The sequence below is a fragment of the Setaria viridis genome, chromosome 1 (assembly GCF_005286985.2).
Source record: "Setaria viridis chromosome 1, Setaria_viridis_v4.0, whole genome shotgun sequence".
Classification (NCBI taxonomy): Eukaryota; Viridiplantae; Streptophyta; class Magnoliopsida; order Poales; family Poaceae; genus Setaria; species Setaria viridis.
Genome location: NC_048263.2, coordinates 29,853,761 through 29,873,378, shown reverse-complemented (window position 1 = coordinate 29,873,378; position 19,618 = coordinate 29,853,761). Strand labels below are relative to the sequence as shown.

At 46.2% G+C, this 19,618-nt stretch overlaps 3 protein-coding genes across 3 annotated transcripts; 2 read left to right on the top strand and 1 right to left on the bottom strand.

Annotated features, from left to right (window-relative positions):
- Positions 1–4,657: 4,657 nt before the first annotated feature.
- On the top strand, positions 4,658–10,574 carry LOC117860799 (4-hydroxy-3-methylbut-2-en-1-yl diphosphate synthase (ferredoxin), chloroplastic). The gene is made up of 20 exons (XM_034744184.2): positions 4,658–4,842; positions 5,454–5,723; positions 5,856–6,013; positions 6,160–6,266; positions 6,341–6,441; positions 6,523–6,599; positions 6,693–6,812; positions 6,888–7,118; positions 7,457–7,573; positions 7,701–7,775; positions 7,855–7,932; positions 8,170–8,229; positions 8,319–8,381; positions 8,474–8,618; positions 8,732–8,873; positions 9,022–9,099; positions 9,186–9,345; positions 9,529–9,627; positions 9,939–10,043; positions 10,280–10,574. The coding sequence occupies exons 2-20, from the start codon at positions 5,501–5,503 to the stop codon at positions 10,379–10,381; spliced, it is 2,241 nt and encodes a 746-aa protein (XP_034600075.1). The 5' UTR covers positions 4,658–4,842; positions 5,454–5,500; the 3' UTR covers positions 10,382–10,574.
- A 157-nt stretch (positions 10,575–10,731) lies between these two features.
- On the top strand, positions 10,732–13,005 carry LOC117860806 (GDSL esterase/lipase At5g03980). Its single transcript, XM_034744193.2, has one exon. The coding sequence runs from the start codon at positions 11,250–11,252 to the stop codon at positions 12,495–12,497; it is 1,248 nt and encodes a 415-aa protein (XP_034600084.1). The 5' UTR covers positions 10,732–11,249; the 3' UTR covers positions 12,498–13,005.
- A 371-nt stretch (positions 13,006–13,376) lies between these two features.
- LOC117860780 (transcription factor bHLH128) lies at positions 13,377–19,149 on the bottom strand. The gene is made up of 5 exons (XM_034744158.2): positions 18,686–19,149; positions 15,691–15,995; positions 15,387–15,590; positions 14,051–14,119; positions 13,377–13,932 (listed from the first exon to the last, which is right to left on the bottom strand). The coding sequence occupies exons 1-5, from the start codon at positions 18,990–18,992 to the stop codon at positions 13,885–13,887; spliced, it is 933 nt and encodes a 310-aa protein (XP_034600049.1). The 5' UTR covers positions 18,993–19,149; the 3' UTR covers positions 13,377–13,884.
- Between the last annotated feature and the right edge of the window lie 469 nt (positions 19,150–19,618).

The window sequence follows — 19,618 nt, the reverse complement described above, 5'->3', positions numbered from 1 at the left end:
ATCAACGGGCGTCCTTCATTAGAGATTTAGAGTTTAGTTAGATGGCTTGTGAATTGTAGTTCTATAGTTCCATCTTTATTTCTTCCTGTACTACCTCCGTATGAAAATATTATTGACTTTTGGTCATGATGTTTGGTAAAAAAGAAATATGTAAGTGTCATGTATTTTGTTTGTGACACTTCACCATCATAGGCATTTTAAGCATGACTTACTTTATCAGATTTTTGAATAACACAAATGGTCAACCGTAGCAAGAAAAATCAACAACGACACGTATTTCAAGGAGGATGTATTTTATTAGCTCGCGAGCTTAATAGTACTTCTGAGTCTTAAATATGCAATTTGCAATTTCTCGCATTTGCTTTTTACTGGTTATTATACCACTGCATCTCGTTTCCTCCGGATATGGTTCCTAGGATTCTGTTTCCATGGGCCTGACCGGACCGTGGCACCACTAACCGCCGGCCTGACCAGCGTGACAACAACCCAGAAGCAACGCTACCTACACCTGCAAGCGCGGAATCGGCAATGGAGCGTATTGGAGATTTGGAGTCGCGTGCTCGCAAAACTTACCAGACCACACAAGCCGGCATCTTGCCAGATGGGCGGACACTCTTCGAAACGACAGGTCCGGCATCTAAGCCAGATGGCCGATACTCTTTCCTCTTCGGTTACCTTGCACGCTCGAATGTACAATGACAATAACTTCTCGGCTTCTCGCTAAATCTCATGAGTAAATTGAACATATAGCTTGAGCTAGCGTCGGGTACTTAAATCACCTTGCTTGCGTTAGCCTCCTGTGACTCCTGGGACGCCGCGTAGGTGGTCATAAGCCCGTCTCCTGGGACGCCGCGTGCTGGTAGGCTCGTGGCGTTCCTCCTCGTCGCGTGCTCCTCCTCCTGCTGCCTTGGAGTGGCGGTGGCGGCGGCGACGACGGTGGATGGCATCACGGCTATCTCATCCGTGAAGGCGCCACCGATCCCGATCAACTTGCTGGACCAGCTGGTCATCTCGGGCAATTTCGATCCCGATCGGGTGCATCCCGAGCTAGCATGTCACGACAAACGCGACGGGTCCGACCGGTACGTGATCAGGTCGTGAGCGGCTAGGACAGCATTCACCCGACGCAGCTCGTGCACGAGGCCAGGGCCGGAGCTGCATGGGTGCTGGCCCCTCAGCTCGTGAAGTCCATCTAATATTAGCTGTTTTATCCGAAAATTTTGCACATAAAACATGAACTTAATTCAATTGTAGAGTCTCAGCGACTATGCGTTGCATACGCGACAGCAATCTATCTGTCGCCTGAAGGATTCCGCGTGGGCTGGTGGCGTGAATTCGGCCCATATCGCATTCAAAGCTGTTGCCAGCCCATATCGCATTCACGTTCCGAAATGCTGGTGCCGGCCAATTCCAGCTGCTGCTGGCCTGCGCTGCGTTAGCTGATGACGCGAGCCGAGCGGTTACTTTTTTTTACGTAAAATCTTCCTTTTTTCGTTTTTGTTTTTCACTCTTTTCATTTTTTTCTATCCGTAAGTAATTTTATTCCGTTCGTTTTTTACCTTCCGTTACTAGATTATTTTTTTCTAATCTTTTTAGTCTACTTTTATTTTCCATTTATTTCCTTCATTTTCTCTCTATTTAACTTTTCTTCTAATCCATAGGGACGTACGTTACACCTTTGTCCCTTTTGCTTTTTTCCATTTCTCTCCGCTTTTCATTTTCTATATTCTTCATTCCTATTTTTTCTTCTATTTTATTTCTAACCTTCTGGTAGATATTCCTTCTCGGTACGCTATTTATCATTTTCCCCTTTTATTTATTTATTATGTTTTTCTTATATTTTATTGCACTTTTTTCATTTCTTTTATTTATCTTGTTTTTACTTCATCTCATCTCATCTTATTTTCTTTTCTCGTTCCCTTTTCTTTCTTTTTTCTCTTTTGTTTTGTTTTCCTTTTTATTACTTACCTAATTACTAATTTATTTTTATATTTTAATTCAGATTATTTGTTTGTGCGCCAAATTATTTAAGACTAAACTATTCAACCATGTAGACCTGTGGATTAAATAATATTATATGTTCATAATGTATTTTTCCAAGTGTACAATTTTTTATTTATTGAGTTCACATAATTCGTTCGAGGTGTATAAATACTTGTTCTATGAGTTCTTGCAATTTGTTCGAGGTATATAGATCTTTTGTTCCATGAGTTTATATAATTTGTTTGATGGGTACTTCTATTTCGTTCTGTGAGTTCATATAATTTGTTCCGGATGTATTTATTTTTGTTCCGTGAGTTCATATAAGTTGTTCGATAATATGTTTTGTTCCTTGAGTTATTATAATTTGTTCTAGGTGCACGTATCTTAAAATAATCTTTTAACTTGATTTTCATATTCTATTGTTTTGTCTTGCACCATTAAATTTTCAATATTTTGTTTACAATATACTCGGACACGTCTTTTTTATTTGCATCATACAAACTTCTTTGATGTTCAGTATTTTATTTGTTAGTTATAATCACTTGTTCATTTTGTAATTTTTTTTGTTCTTGTTATATAATTATTTGTTCTAGTTATTCAAGTATTTGTTCGCGGTAATCAAATTTAATATTTTGTATTAAAAAATATATTTTTAAAAAATCATCCAAATATAGTCGAGTGTGTTTTAAAGATCTTTTTTAAGAAATAATGAAAAACAGTGATGCAATCGGAATTTAATTTGGATGCTTAATTTATGACTTTTTAAATTTCAAATTTACATGTGATGTTGTCAATCTAGTTTTCTACTAAGAGTGCATGTGTGCTCCATCCTTCAGGCGACAAGTGACGAATTTATCGTCTATGGTGATAGCTAACCGCTCCCGCATGCATAGGGGCCGATCGCGTACTCGACGCCGATGAGTGGCCGCCGGGTCAGGAGATGCTGGCATCACCAGGGCATCGTGCTTCGATGTAACTGTTTGTTGCGCGCTGGTTGTCATGTCGATAGCAAATGGTGCGCCATACTACGATTACGATGTCATATACTTGTGCGGCTTGCAAAACCTCATCTGCGTTTGCTGCCAGCCTCCGACCTACCTTCTCTCGGCCAACCTAGCAGCTCTACTCTTTTCACGCAAAAATAAAAAGAAAGAAAACAAAAGGAAAGAAAAAGAAAAGAGAGAAAACTAGCAATTCTACGACAGTGCGAGTCTTACGATCTGATTGGTTGGTTGCTAAAATTTTAGCATGCCAAAATTTTGGCAAGCCAATTTTTTAGCCACTGTTTGATTTGTTATCAAAATTTGGCAACCTCTATACCAGCCATCTCAATCTGGTCTTCACTCGTGAAAGCTCTGTCATCCTGGTTAGCTGTTCGAGGTTGTTTCGATCGATCATGTAAACCACAACAACTGGGCCTCGGCCACCCGCCGTGCGCTCGATTCGGTGATGCGCGTTGTGTAGAACCCTTGCATTATTATTTTTCTTAATGCAAAGTTGCGCAACCTTCTTGCAGGGAAAACTTCTGTATTTATTTTCTAGGACGAAAACTTCCACTTCTCTTCGGTGTTCTTGTGGTCGGAGGCAAGAACATCCTGAAGAATAGGCCAGGCCTTGACAAAAACATCACACTCTTCTACCGGTACCATACGGCAGGACCAAAGTTAGAGTTCTTAAGGATCTGGTCAGTCTTGCCCAGTTTCAAGTCCCCAGCGCGAAACATGTGTTGTGAAATCTTCTCCCACATGTGCTTGGCGCTTGGACGGGAACACCAGAACGTGCGCTGAGCTCCGTTTCAGGTCAACACATGTGGTGTGGACTCGCCAGCTTCCGGTCTCCGTCCGGCAGCTGCACGCACACCCCTGTCATGGCGGCGCGGCACGGGCGGCCCCGCCGTTCTTCCAACTCTCTCTCGCGCACGCCGAATCCTCCAAGGCTCCAAGGAAAAAAAGAGAGCACCAACAGGCGAGTCGATGCGTGACCAGAGGCGCACGTTCTTCTTACCTTGAACATGTGGGCTTGACGACTGACAGCGCCGAGCGCACTTTGTGTTTTTTTGGGATCAATCGAAGCATTTTCTCTCCTCGTCAGAGTAAAGTCCGAAGTGCATGCCGGATACTACTGCTGCTCGAAATCAAGTAAAATGTACAGTGAACACAAGGAAAACAAAAATTTGTCGAGTCATAATGAAAGTAAAATAGACTGAACAGTGTAAATTGGGGGAAAAAAATTTGAAGATCCCGTCTGCATCTCCCAAGAACATTCGTGAACTCCGTCCTCAATCAAGCCTGCAACAACGATAACAAAAGTTTCTTGGCTAACACACGCAGCGAGCTAACAGACGCTGCTACGAATTCTTCATAAAAAAACACCGCTACGAATTTCCTTCGTAAAAATAAACTGGACTCGTGTCTCATGGGAAAACGACGGACACGATAAAATCATGGCGGGCAGCGCCAGCGGCCGGAACTCCCACTTCCACACCTCCGGCCCCTCCTCGCCCGCCGCACCTCCCCGCACCGGGTCCTCAAGCACCCGTGCGCACGCGTCGTCGGGCCCGGAGAGCCAGAGGGACATGGCCTGAGAGGTGTTCCAGGACCCGGTGCACGTGGATCCCCGGGCGCCCCCTGCGGCTTGGAGATAAAAGGGGGCTATCCAGTAGAAACCCACCACGAACTCGCGCGCCACTGCCACGAGCCCTCTGGCCTCTACCTCCTGCCCGGCTGCTCTGGGGAGGAAAAAAAAAACTCGCGCACTCGCGCTCGCTTTTCTGCTTCGCCGCGCTCGCGGTGGCGGTGGTGGCCGCCGAAAGTGAGCGGGCGCGGGAGGTGTCGTCGCGACACGAATCGGCGAGGTTTGGTGAGATTTGCTAGCTTGCTGCCTCCGATGTCCGATCGCGTTGGTTGTGTGCTGCCTGCTGTGTGGCTGGGGCGGGATTCATGCTTGGTTTGGCTGAATTCTCCTCTGCAGCTTGGGCCTTGGGATAGTTGAATCAGTGCTGGGTGCTTCAGGAGCCAATTTTATAGAAGTTTGCTTGCTCTGGTTTGGGGAATTTGGATTTTGTGGGTGGGAGGAAATGAAGGACCCACTCACAGTTAGTTTGTCAGGTTGTAGTTCGATCGAATTCAGTAGAATCCTCTTGGGATTAGGAAGGTTTTGAGCTGAGCATTTCTCCTACTCGTTTGCCAATAAGGATCTACGCCATTTTCGTCTCCGAACTATTGTTTTTCTCGCTACCTTCACCAGGAAAGGCGCTTGATTCGAGTTTGCTAAATTTTTTTATGCGACCTATTATGCAAAACATGTTGTCAATTCAGTGCACGAATTGTTAAATGCCCATGTTTAGTAGCCCACACCATATTTGTCCTGTTCTTGCTCACCCAGCGATAGGGGTATATTCCACCTGTGCCCATCAGGATCAGTGGCCAGTGCTCCGTGCTCCCCTCACCACTTGTTGGTTTGTCCTGCAGGTGTTTGTAGAATTGCCTAGCTGAGCTCCTGCTGCTTGGGCACGGCCATGGCCACCGGCGTGGCACCAGCCCCTCTCCCACATGTCAGGGTGCGCGATGGTGGCATCGGCTTCACCAGGAGCGTCGACTTTGCTAAGGTCTTGTCTGTTCCTGGCGTCGGAACTACAAGGACAGGCTCCTCGAGGGGCAGGGCGCTTGTGGTGAAGTGCTCGAGTACTGGTTCAGATACTATGGAGCTGGAGCCATCATCAGAAGGAAGCCCACTTTTAGGTATGATCTGCGTGCTCTATTGTCCTTGCATGTTTGTATTTGTGTAATTGTGTATATTTCAGGTCAAGGGATTTGTCCCAGATTTAATCTATGCGATCCTTCTTCTAACTGAGATTTTCTTCTGTTCTTTAGTCCCCAGGCAAAAGTACTGTGAATCTATACACCAGACAAGGAGAAGAAAAACTCGTACTGTAATGGTGGGGAATGTCCCACTCGGTAGTGATCATCCCATAAGGATTCAGACCATGACGACTTCAGATACCAAGGATGTTGCCAAAACTGTAGAAGAGGTGCATCCCATCTGAAGTTCATGTTGGTTGTACTTAGTATTCTCTATAGAACATAGATATGAGAAATGAATTAGTCACCCCTTTTTCAGAGGATTTCTGTTTTGTGTATAGGTTGCTAATAGAAGATGTAATTCACACCCTTTCAGGTGATGAGGATAGCAGATAAAGGAGCTGATATTGTTAGAATAACCGTCCAGGGTAAGAAGGAGGCTGATGCCTGCTTTGAGATCAAGAACACCCTGGTTCAGAAGAAGTAAGCTGTCATTTTCCTCACATTCAGTGTGTTCACATACTTGAGTCCTCACATTTTTCATTCTGTTCATACAGTTACAACATTCCACTAGTAGCCGATATTCATTTTGCTCCTACGGTAGCTTTAAGAGTGGCAGAATGCTTTGACAAAATTCGTGTGAACCCCGGAAATTTTGGTGAGTGAAATCTTGACAACACTGATTTTAGTATGTTTATGTTCTCGTTTCATTCTGAAATACTGAGAAATGTACTTGCAGCTGATCGTCGGGCTCAGTTTGAGCAGCTGGAATATACAGATGACGATTACCAAAAAGAGCTTGAGCATATTGAGAAGGTTGAAAATTTGTCTCTCAGTTAGTCTTGTTTTAATCAATATGAACATATAATAGGTTATCTTACTTACAGAGCCACTTTAATCCCGTTTCAGGTATTTTCTCCATTAGTTGAGAAATGCAAGCAGTATGGGAGAGCAATGCGCATAGGAACAAATCATGGAAGTCTCTCTGACCGCATAATGAGTTACTATGGTGATTCTCCACGGGGAATGGTGATTATCTCATTTATGAGGTTATATTTAACCATCAGCCTGTAGATGCTTGACATTTTCTGCATACTATCGCAGGTTGAGTCTGCTTTGGAATTTGCTAGGATATGTCGGAAGTTGGACTTTCACAACTTTGTATTTTCAATGAAAGCTAGTAACCCTGTTGTCATGGTCCAAGCATATCGCCTGCTTGTTGCAGAAATGTATAACCTAGGATGGGATTATCCCTTGCACTTGGGTGTTACCGAAGCTGGAGAGGGTGAAGATGGAAGGATGAAGTCTGCTATTGGCATTGGAACACTTCTAATGGTAATTGCTTCACTACTTAGTTCTGTCGTATGAAGTTAAATCTGTTTCATATGAGTATTCTAGAAATGAAATAAGAGCATGGAAGTGGTAGCCTTTTCACTGGATGAAGAGTATCTTCACTTTTTGGAGCTCACAATTGAAAGTTGTGAAGATGAATATTTTTGGTATCATGTTTGTATAAGTTGTATATGGTATGTTTCGGGACCTTTGCCATGCTATTCGCTGACACATAATAGAAGTACAAGACTAGTGGTTTCCTGTGAATGGATTTAATTATGTGGAAACCGGCAAGTTCTACAAAAGGAATAGGACTATATCTTCTGCTTGTTGTATTACAGGATGGCTTGGGTGACACAATCCGTGTCTCCCTCACGGAACCACCAGAAGAAGAGATCGATCCTTGCCAAAGGTTGGCAAATCTTGGGACACAGGCTGCCAACCTTCAAATCGGAGTGGTAATGCACTTTCACTTTGCGTACTTTCCCCTTATTCTGTCACAACACAGTAAATTTCAGTCCTTAATACTTGTGCTTTCCCTTAAACATTTCTTAATTTTTTTTGCTATTTATCTTGTATTCACAGGCCCCATTTGAAGAAAAGCACAGGCATTATTTTGATTTCCAGCGTAGGAGTGGTCAATTGCCTTTGCAGAAGGAGGTTGGTTAAAACAATAATTCTATGGTCTGATCATAAAAACTAATAGTGCTTGATTTCTCATCAGTTGCTCTTATGACAGGGTGAGGAAGTTGACTACAGAAATGTCCTGCATCGTGATGGCTCTGTACTGATGTCAGTTTCCTTGGATCAGTTGAAGGTAACCTGCACCATTCCTACCCTTCTTTTTGGAATTTTCTACAATATGTATAACTATACGAAGAAATTTTAGCATCTGTAAATTTGAATCTGTAATCCATTTGAAGTATATATTCAGCAGTATATTTGTTGTTTTCCAGGCATTTAGCTTTTGAAAATAGGTTTTAGAATCACTCTTTATTGTCTGGCCATCAGATAAATGTGCTCTGTAATGATGAAAATTCCTTTTATTTGCCAGGCTCCTGAGCTCCTTTATAGGTCTCTTGCAACGAAGCTTGTGGTTGGCATGCCTTTCAAGGTCTGATATATGGTTTTATGAGCTATCACATGACTATTTTTTTTATGGGCATTGAGTTTAAACTGATTCATTTCTTCTATGAACATCAGGACCTTGCTACTGTAGATTCCATTCTTTTGAGGGAGCTCCCCCCTGTAGAAGATACTGAAGCTGTGAGTTACACCATTTCTTCATCCCCATCACAAGTGCATAACGTTCAATTCCCTTTCTTAGTTATCTGTTATAATTTTGTCAATGTATACAGAGGCTTGCACTTAAAAGATTAGTTGACATCAGCATGGGCGTGTTGACCCCTTTATCGGAGCAGTTGACAAAGCCACTCCCACATGCAATTGCGCTTGTCAACCTTGACGAACTGTCAAGTGGTGCTCACAAACTTTTGCCAGAAGGTAATGATTTGCATTAACTATTATATTGTTGCTTGTGGTTCTTTTTTTCTCTCGTTGGGAGTATTTAATATCTTGTTTTGTTTGCCTTTTTTGTCTTTTTTTGGTGTGTGTAGGCACCAGACTTGCTGTCACTATTCGCGGAGATGAATCGTACGAGCAGCTAGATATCCTTAAGGGTGTTGATGATATAACAATGCTGCTACATAATGTTCCATATGGTGAGGAGAGGACTGGTAGAGTACATGCTGCTAGGAGGTAAGCAAACACAGTGGATCAATCTATTAAATGGGTCACATGTTTGGGAGCCATTTATTTATCATGTATCCATGCTTAGCAACACTGTTCCCTAAGGCTTTTTCGTTCATTTTGATTACAGTGTCTTATAAATTTTCATGCTTTGCAGGTTATTTGAGTACTTACAGACCAATGGCTTGAACTTTCCTGTAATCCATCACATAGATTTCCCCAAAACCATTGACAGGTGATTGTCAACATTCCTATTTTCGAACCCCTTTGAATTGTTGAGACCTGGTTTTCTTGTGCTTATTCTAATCCAATTAACTGCAGAGATGCTCTTGTCATTGGTGCCGGGGCCAATGTTGGTGCTCTCCTAGTCGATGGTCTTGGTGATGGTGTACTTCTTGAAGCTGCTGACCAGGAATTTGAGTTCCTGAGGGACACATCTTTCAACTTACTTCAGGGTTGCAGAATGCGCAACACAAAAACTGTACGTTGATGTATTTTTGTTTAAAATAGCATGGCTACCTCTGGAGACTTGTAGTGATTAAGCCGCAGCACTCTCCCTACAACATACAGAAAAAAAACTTCAAAATCGGCCATACTAAAAAACAACTGTTGATGTTTCATAGATTTTGTCAAAGTGATTTTTGACTGCTAATGAATGTTGCAGGAATACGTGTCTTGTCCTTCGTGTGGGCGAACACTCTTCGACCTTCAGGAAATCAGTGCTCAGATTAGAGAAAAGACCTCTCATCTGCCAGGCGTCTCGGTAAGCTCTCGTGATGCTGATATGCCTGATCAACTGTATATGTATTTCACTTTACTGCTCACTCCGTCCTAAATTGTCGTTTTAGTTTTTTAGTGCATAGTCTTTGCTAGCACGTAGATATAGTGTATATCTAGATACATAATAATGGAATATCTATGAACTTAGAAAATTCAAAACGACCTACAATTTGATCAAAATGACCTATAATTTGAAATGTCAAAACGACCTACAATTTGATCAAAATGACCTATAATTTGAAATGGAGGAAGTATCAATTATACTGATCAACGGTATACGTATTTGCCTGGCAGATCGCTATCATGGGTTGCATTGTCAATGGGCCAGGAGAGATGGCCGATGCTGATTTTGGATACGTCGGAGGTGCTCCTGGAAAGATCGATCTTTACGTTGGCAAGGTAACCAACCATCCAGTGCTTGGGTGCCACAATCATCATATATACGAAATGGAAACTTTTGCTGCATTTGTCGTTGAGCAATAGCTGTGGATTTGTGGTATCAAGAAACACCGTCTGGTACTGTGAACTTTTGATAGCACGAAAAATGTTCACCACCTGCAGTCATGCGTCCTGAAGCTTCTGGTTTCCTTCTCCGGTCTCCGGCTAATACAGAATGTGCATCTTTCTCTCTGCAGACCGTCGTGCAACGTGGCATCGCCATGGAAGGCGCCACCGACGCCTTGATCCAGCTGATCAAGGACAACGGCCGGTGGGTGGACCCTCCTGCCGAGGAGTAGGGCTCTAGCCTAGCCTCTGTAGTTTGTTTTGTAAAGTGAGACATGCAATTCATGCAGCAACCGAAGCATACAGTGTACGTACACGTAGAGCACATCATCCCTACACTTTTTGTAGCCTGTACATCTATTTATTGAGAAATAAATTAGAAATAGGGGGTGACCGCAGGTCTGCGGCAGCACCCCCGATGAAGCATATGCAGAATAGAACTATAGAAGAAGCCTCTTGAGATCATGTCATCAGGGTATACTTGTGGAAATAATATGGCCTGTTCGGTTGGACTTATAAGCCGGCTGAAAAGCTGAAATGGCTGATTTGTTGTGAGAGAAAAATACTATTCGGTGTTTGATAAGCTGACTGATAAGCTGAAGTGAACATGCATGTTTCTGCTTAATAGCAAGTAGTTGCACTGTTATCGATGAAGTCGCGGGATTTTATCTATGTTTGATTGCAGCTTCGAAAAGTGCAGAAGAACACTAATGCAGAAGGATCAGAAAAGTGCAGAGAGCTCCAATCCTCGAACTATAAACAATGGCCGATGATCTTATTCTTATCCGCAGATACCGGAACTACGTCAGCGCACGGATTTTGGGCTCGGCCAGGGTATGCGGTATGCATCAAACACTCGCACAGGCACCGTCCGTCAAGCGGTGCCGCCGGTGATCACTACACCTGGAGATTCGTGCGCCAAGACGTCCACGCGGTGAACTCCGCTTGCTGATCGGTCTCCGACTCGGACGACGCTCGCGTTTCCTAGTCCGATCGGCTAGGCGAAGCGGCTCCATTGATCCCATCGCGCCCAATAAAAGGAACCTGCCTGGCCTCAAACCTCTCCACACCGAAGCGAAAGACCAACGTGCTTAGCGCCCCATGGCAACCATGGCTCGCACCCTGCTCGTCGCGTTCATGGCGCTGCTCCTCGTCGTCGGCCCGTGCCACGCAAGGCCAGCGCCGCAACAGGCACCCAACAAGCTGCCAGCCAAAGAGAAGGCGGCGGCGGCGGACGGCGTCACGGCCATCTACAACTTCGGCGACTCCCTGTCCGACACCGGGAACCTGCTCCGCGAAGGCGCCACCGGCATGCTGCGGCACAGCATGGGTCCTCCCTACGGCTCCGCCATCGGCGGCGCCACGGGCCGGTGCTCCGACGGGTACCTCATGATAGACTTCCTCGCCAAGGACCTCGGCCTGCCGCTTCTCAACCCGTACCTCGACAAGGGCGCCGACTTCACGCACGGCGTGAACTTCGCCGTCGCCGGTGCTACCGCCCTCGACGCGGCGGCGCTCGCGAGGAGAGGGGTCGCTGTTCCCCACACCAACACCTCCCTGGCCGTCCAGCTGCAGCAGTTCAAGGACTTCATGAACGCAAACACCCGGTCGCCGCAGGAGATGCGCGAGAAGCTGTCCCACTCGCTGGTCATGGTGGGGGAGATCGGCGGCAACGATTACAACTACGCCTTCTCCGCGAACAAACCAGCGGGCAATGGCGAGCGCAACCTCTACAACTTCGGACGCATGGCGACCGGCGTGGTCGAGGCGATGGCGCTCGTCCCCGACGTGGTGCAGTCCGTGACGAGCACGGCCAGGGAGCTCCTCGACATGGGCGCGACGCGGCTGGTGATCCCGGGAAACTTCCCGCTGGGATGCGTGCCGAGCTACATGTCCGCCGTGAACGAGAAGGACCCGGCGGCCTACGACGCCAACGGCTGCCTCATGTCGCTCAACCTGTTCGCCCAGATGCACAACGTGCTGCTGCAGCAGGAGATCCGTGAGCTGCGCCGGTCCTACCCGAGCGCCACGATCGCCTACGCCGACTACTTCTACGCGTACGTGCGGATGCTGAGGGACGCCGGCAAGACGGGGTTCGACGAGGGCGCGGTGACCAAGGCGTGCTGCGGCGCCGGCGGCGGCGAGTATAACTTCGACATGGAGCGGATGTGCGGCGCGCCGGGCGCGTCGGTGTGCGCGAGGCCGGAGGAGCGCATCAGCTGGGACGGCGTGCACCTGACGCAGCGCGCGTACAGGGTCATGACCGACTTGCTCTACCACAAGGGATTCGCGTCCCCGGCGCCGGTAGAGTTCCCGCGTACCTCAACATCGGCGGGCAGCTTAGATTAATTAGTGTCACAGCTATAGTTGGTGTTCTTACATTTTTGCTTCATATGTTCAGTGTAGCACGATTGTTTGTCGATGTAAAGGGAGCTAATGCAAACCAAATACTTCAATCATAAGCCGAGCCTTATTTGTTTCTATGTTTCAATAACAAGATGTTGTGCAATTGCGTAGCTAGTCTTATTTGTTTCTTCTTTTGATGCTAATTCTCAGTCAAATTGTCAAGGTGGTACGAATTTTCCTGGATCTTTGCATAGTTGCCCTTCTTCAGTTATGCAAAATTAGGTTTAGTTTGACTGCAGGGCAGGAGGGATTGATGAATTATTGAATTTCTGGGATTTTTCGTTTTAGGAACCACCAGAATAGAATGGTTTATTATGTTATCTTATGAATTTTGGTTGGATGAAATAATTCCATTATCAAGGTATAATCACGCATGTGCTTGTGAGGGATGAGGTGGTGGTGGATGAACGCATTCGTTCTCCAAACCAAAATTTTAAACGCACCTCCTATAGCTGAAGTGTTTGGGCTGAATGCAAGTGAATGATCTGAAAGTTTTATCTTTGTACTTATCAGGGGCTAATAGGGTCACTTAAAATGAAGTTGAGTTCCTACTTAGCACATGGCCCATTTTCTGTTACCGTTTCATAATCCTCCAAGTGAGTTCAGATGCACGATCTTGATCGGTAATTTTAATTTCAGATAACGGAAACCTAGAGCGTAGAAAACTCATTTGCTGCCAGATAATATTTCACTCAAGCTACATATACATGACAGAATACATATATAAGACATTATTGCACATGCATAACCGTGGACGCCAGCGGTTCATGGCGCCTATACGTTCTCCAACTATCGTACAGTGTAAAACTGAGATATGGTTCCTTTGCTGCTGCTACTGCATCTTTGTTCATCCATTGAAATTAACATTCAGTCAAACAACACATTTGATCCTTATACAAAATCAATGACCATGTACAAATTTTTAAAGTAATTTGCTCTTAAGAAAACAAGATCAGGTAGCTTACAAATAGCAAAATGTTTTCAGATGGACTAAAAAGGGATCTAAAATTCAAGTTAAAGATCAATCAGAAACACACACAAAATCAATAATCAAATTATCAGAACAGAACCTCTGCCCTTTCTTGCACTGCCTAGTTGACCACTGGTGGTGTGTGGTTACTTGGAAACGGCTGGCGGAGCTCCATTCATGCATGCACAATTTGCACATGCACCCATTTGACAGCAATTATGCATGCATGCTCCATCGGCACTCCCATGTGCTAACTGCTAACTAAAATTTAGGACTCTCTCAGCAGAGAATCTATCAATGACGATGTTAAAACAGCTTCATCCATGTACATCAATTCCTCTCGAGGAAATAAAGGCATCGTCAGCGCTTTCTGCAGCAGGTGCACTTCTCCTGCTCATGTTTCAGAGCCTGCAGACAGGAACGAAGTTCAGTAACGCCTCATGGTTCAAAACACACATCAAATTGACGTGCTGTCGAAAATGGCCGCTTGTACGTGATCAGCTGAAAGGTGGACATGCATTCTTACCTGCAGTTCGCTCTGCAGGCCCTTGATGTGCTCCACTGCAAGGTCCAACATGTCGGCGGTGCTCGTTTGCTGTTTGCACCATATAGACAAGATCATAGATCACTTCATCAGTTAGATTTTCTTTTGCCATATCAAAACGAATACTAGAGAAGCCCATTAGCTATGTATTCGTTTTGGCTTCTTTAGATACATAGTTTTTGATGTGCACCTGTCTATGGGCATGTTTAGGACTGCTTCGCTTAAAAAAAACAGCTCCACTCCACCAACTCCACTTTTTTGTAGCTCCACTCCACCAACTCCAGAAAAATAGGGAGTTATGAACCTATTTGGCTAATGGTGTAAACTCCAGCTCCAGAAATCGTATCGGAATAGTCCCTATTACCCTATTACCCTTGGTTGGGGTTGGGGTTTATTTTCCTATTACCCTTGGTTGGGGTTGGGGTTTGTTTTCTCAAGCTACATTACCCAACTGCTACAGTGCCCCCAGTGGCTAAAACTTTGAATAAGTTTACTCAAAATGGGACGTGTGATATATGGTTAACCTATCTCAGTAGTTCTTGAGTATAGAAAAATAAGTTTGGATATTTAAATTGGAGGTCAAAGAATGAACTTTACATTGTTCAGTATTTCCTGGGTTACCGACGGACAAGTCTAAAGGTTTAGAAGGAACTCGTGTTTTTGTCCAGATTTCAGCGGTTCGTATCTTTAAATCCATTGATCTTTGAAGCAAAAGTTCTATCTATTACTCGTAGATATTTGTACCAGCTCCAACTTTTGTTAAAGGCTCAGGACGAGTTGGTGTTTGGTTTGGACGAATTTCATCGAAGAAGGGGTGGCACCGGATTTCTGGACGCCCGAGCAAGCAAGAAGGGGTGGCGCGGTACTGTGTCGCGAGAGGTAGGGCGGCGCGGCGGTGAACAGTCGGGAGGGGAGGGGGCGGCGGCATAAAGGAGATCGATTCCTTTTCCCTCACATTGTGTAATCAATGGTATTGAGGTACGAAGTCTATGTTTTTGGAGCACCCTCTAAGGAGCTCCATAAAAGCTTTGGAATTGATCCTTAAATCTACCTTTTTTTCTGGAGTTAGTATTGTTGGAGCCGGAAGTGTTTGGCAAGATGACTTTGAAGCGGAGTTACAAAACCTGAAGCGGAGTAGTCCCAAACACGCTCTATATCTAGAGAAATCAAAGCGAATAGTAATTTGAGACGGGAGTACTCGAGTGATCAGTACTCTGCTTATAGGAGTACAAGCGATAGACCTGTGTGCGTGGGATAACTTTTGCACAACGATCATGAATGCTATACTTAGTGATGTCTTAGATGGAGTCGAAGTTACCTTGTCCATGTGGGGCACAAGCTCCTGCAGCTTCCTGAGCTTCTCGCTGATCCTCGTCCTCCGCTCCCTCTCGGCGATGCTCCTGGGGTGCGTGGCGCACCCGCGCTTGGCGCGCACTTTGAACGGCATCTGGTCTGGCTGCAGCTGCATGTACCTGTCCATGCCCGCCATCTCCAGCGCCGTGCCCGCCATGGCGCCGCTAAACTGCAGGCACAGTTGCACATAGATCCCTCAAACACAAGAACAACAGGACGATCGACGACGTCACTCACCGCCATGAAACTTACTATAAGCTGGCGAGTACCTGAGAGTCGTACGCGCCGAGGGTGGCGATGATGTCCCTGGACTCCTCCCACGGCCCGACGATGGAGAACCCGCCGGAGAAGGAGCGCGCCGCGGCGGCGCCACCACCGCTGCTACTACTCTCGCCAGCGCGGTCACCAACCAGGCCGGGCGGGAAGGCGCCGTCCTCGGAGATCTGCGAGAGGTGGCCCGCGGCGCCGCCTGGCTGCGGCCGGGTGAAGTTGAACTGGGACGGCTTCATCTTCCTGCCGCTGCCGCTGGCTTCGGCGCCACCGCTGCCTCCGGCGCCTTTTGAGCCCGGATACCCTGCGTAGTTTAACCCAACCAGCCGCGTATAATTAAAAATCATCAAATTGCCCAAAATAGTTAATGCATGAGCTGAACAGAGATTAACAAAATGGAAAGAAAGTTTATTTCGAAAAAAAATTGGACAGAAAGGTATTGCAAGTTGCAACTAGCGAGGAGCAGCAGCGAGCAGAGCGTCGGGCGTGGACGTTGCGAGCGCACGAAGCGCCAAGGGCACTTCGCAAGTGGCGTCTAGGTTACTATTTTTAGCAAAACGGCCGTGACGTCACGGTGGAGCCGTCAGCTGAACCTGGACTGGGGACAGCGCCGGGGCCCGCCGCGGCCAAGTGGGCGTGCCATGTGGTCCCGCCTTTGATTAAGGCAAGTTGGCCGCCTCTGGTTAGGGCTTGAAGCGCTAATTAAAGATCCAGTAATTAGCTAGCATGCCTCGTAATTTCGCAAGTGGCCAATCTAGACCAGGATCTAGACTCTCCGTTCGTTCCGCCTCTCGAGAAATACCAGCAGCCAACCTGCCATGTGGGACCCACCACTTGGTTTAGCACTGGCCGGACATGGCAGGTTTGAATCAGGCAAGGTAGCGTTAGCCTTGGATACGGTTTGCTTCTTCGTAGATACTGTGTCTTCAGGGCATGCAGAATGGTGCCATTTTGGCCGTCTCGTGAACTGCAGTCATATTACTCTATTTCAAAAAAAAAATGAATAGTATAGTCACATCAGTAAAATCTTACTACTAATTAAAGAGAAAATAGAGGTTGTCTCTTTGCTAAGACACCTTAAAGATACTCCCTCCGTTTATGTTTATAAGGTGTACATGCATATCGAGATTCAAACTTTGCTATCTTTATCAATAATTTAACCAATATTTTTTTATTTTTGTGATGTAAACTTGAAATGGTTGAATTTGTAATTAAATGTACTTTCCAATGATTTGTAACTAAAAAGATTTGTGTGTGCAGATAGGGTGGATGATAAATATATAAAAACACCTAACATACATACACTATGTTCTATGAGTCGTCTCTTACTTTTGCTAAGAGACACGCAACTTTTGTAGACAATATCTCTCTTTATGTAGAACAAATCTTTTTTTTCCCCAAGTATATAGAGAACAAATTCTATATGTACGTATGGCCTCTTAAGATTTTGCATCAAACCTTCTTGGATTTGCATACGTACGTATGCGTTCTCTTTTTTTTTTCCTAAAAGTAGAGAAGTATTAATTTCAAGAATAACAGGAGGAGAAATAATGATCTTTGACCACTATTTTCAAACGACCATAGTACACGCAATATTGCGGCAAAGGGATGGTTTTCTTATCAACCTAAATAAACTATATAAAGGAGATCACATCAACATCAACTAATCACGCTCATCCACTAACATATATTCAAATGTATGGTTTCCACATATAGTACCATAGTTAAGGATGTATGATTAATAGTTCCCTCATCATGCTATATATGATAGAACCTACCAATTATATATATGTTTGACTCTAGAAAATTTCAACAAATGGACGGCTTCATTTTGCGGAAGTGAAGAAAGAAGCCAATAAGAAAAGGAAGGGTTAACCCAACAAACTCATGCTTATTAGGTGCTCCTATGTATCCAAGATTATATATGTGTAGCATTCCAGAAGATAGACTATACACAATAAGCGCATAATGACTTTGCGGCTAGTCCAAATTAATGAATGGATAAATGAAAGGTAGCGACGCGGAACACATCAGCGCAGTGTGTGCAAGTGGCTAATGAAATCTAATTAATATTGGCAAGTAGGATTATAGAAAGAGACATATCACGGACATGTGAATACAAAAGTACATGTAAAAAGAATAAAAGTGTGGCTTTCGAAATCTCAGGCCCCACATTTCACTATCAAGGAGGCCCTAATAGGGAAAACCGCCAATGGGTACCGCCTCTTAGTTTTCCATCCCCTATTATGAGGGGGAAACTATCATATTATTTGCATTGCGCAATTTGAGATTTGCTGCAAAATGTGTCTACTTCTCAGAGTAGGTAAGGGTTTGTAATTTTATGCTGAGTAACCCAGCATGTTAACAACCATGTGACTGAAAACCAAGGCATCCTAAATGCTGGGCACATTAAAAGTAAGGCTATAGCAAGTTGAAACTGTAAAAGATGCCCGCTGCTCTCTCCACGGGCCATGGCAATTGGCAACTGAATGAGGCAGCAGCCAGCAAAAAAGCCGCGCATATGTGTTTTATGCAAAACCGCGGCTTGGCCTCTTCTAGCAAAAATTCTGTACCTGCTCTCCTACTTTAATCACCAAAATCGGCAGGTAAAGTTGGCCAGTGCACGACACGGAACAAGTTGCAGCAGCAGCTGACGAGCTAGTGGCCGGTGCACTAGCTAGAAGATTTTCCTTTGCGCTACCTGCTATCAAATCAAAGCCACAACAAGCAGGCTCATCGCTCTCGAAAGGATTCGATGGATGGATATAATGCTGTTAGCCATGCATTGTTGGTTCATCTAATTTCAGCGGCAGAAATCAAGCAGGATTCATGGCGGAAACTAAAACTGCTTCCCCAATTGGTATACTATGTGGTGAAATTAATCGAAACGGAGAAAGGCACATTTGGAAATTAGTATGAGCCGATTGAGAGGAGCAGGCGATAACTAACACTGACTGCGCTAGCAATCAGCGCTAGCTTGCTTGGCTGGCTCACCGTTGTCCACCACGAGGTTGGAGAAGAAGCCGGCCGGCGAGCTGCTGTGCCGCGCCAGCATGTCCATGGACCCGTCGTCCTGCTGCTGCCTCTCCGCCGCCTGGCCCCCGCCGCCGCCGCCGAGCTGGTGGTGGTGGTGGCGGCGGTGGCCGCCGCCAGCGTCGTGCCCGTGCCCCAGCGAGATGTCGCCTCCTCCGTCGTACCGCAGGCCCGCCTCGCCCGCGAGCTCCCTGCGCTGGTGCCCGCCCGACGACGACGAGGACGACGGCTCCCCGCCGCCGCCGCGGGCCGGCAGGAAACGCCTCATGGAGGACGCCGAGTTGCCGCCAACGGGAAGGGGAGGGGGAGGAGGCGCGCGCGCGGGCGGGCGGTGGCCGGGGCGGGACGTCGTGGGTTTTTTGGCTGGTGGCGCGCGCGTGCGTTTACGCGTAGAACTACGGCAACTTGGATGCCTGCAACTGCAAGTGGGAGTGGTGATGGGCTTAAAAGAGCGGGCGGAGGCGGAGGCCGCGACCGCCGATTGGTTCTCGGGGCGTGCGGCGGGGTGCCCGCGGGGACCGCCCGCCCGCCCGCCTATAGCTAGGGTAGGTGCTGCTGCAAGTGGAAAGGCCAGTAGGGCATCTCTTCGGGGTCTCGGCTGGTCAGCTCTCGCTGCCTTGCCCGAACAAGGAAGGGAACGGAATTCCTGCCTGCCTTGCCTGCCCCGGCCAGGCGGCACCCCCGCCGACGCCGTGGATGGATGGGCAGGCGAAAACGAAAAGGTTGCGTTTGCATTGCCGGCTGATGACAGGTCCGGTTCAACGGCATCGTGCGTCGTCTACCGACTCTACACACTCCCTACGTACGCTGCACCTGCAACTGCAACCACCGGAGGTGCACGTGATCTAAAGCTAGCTAGCATTGTGATAAAGGTCGATCATATCGGCACTCTCT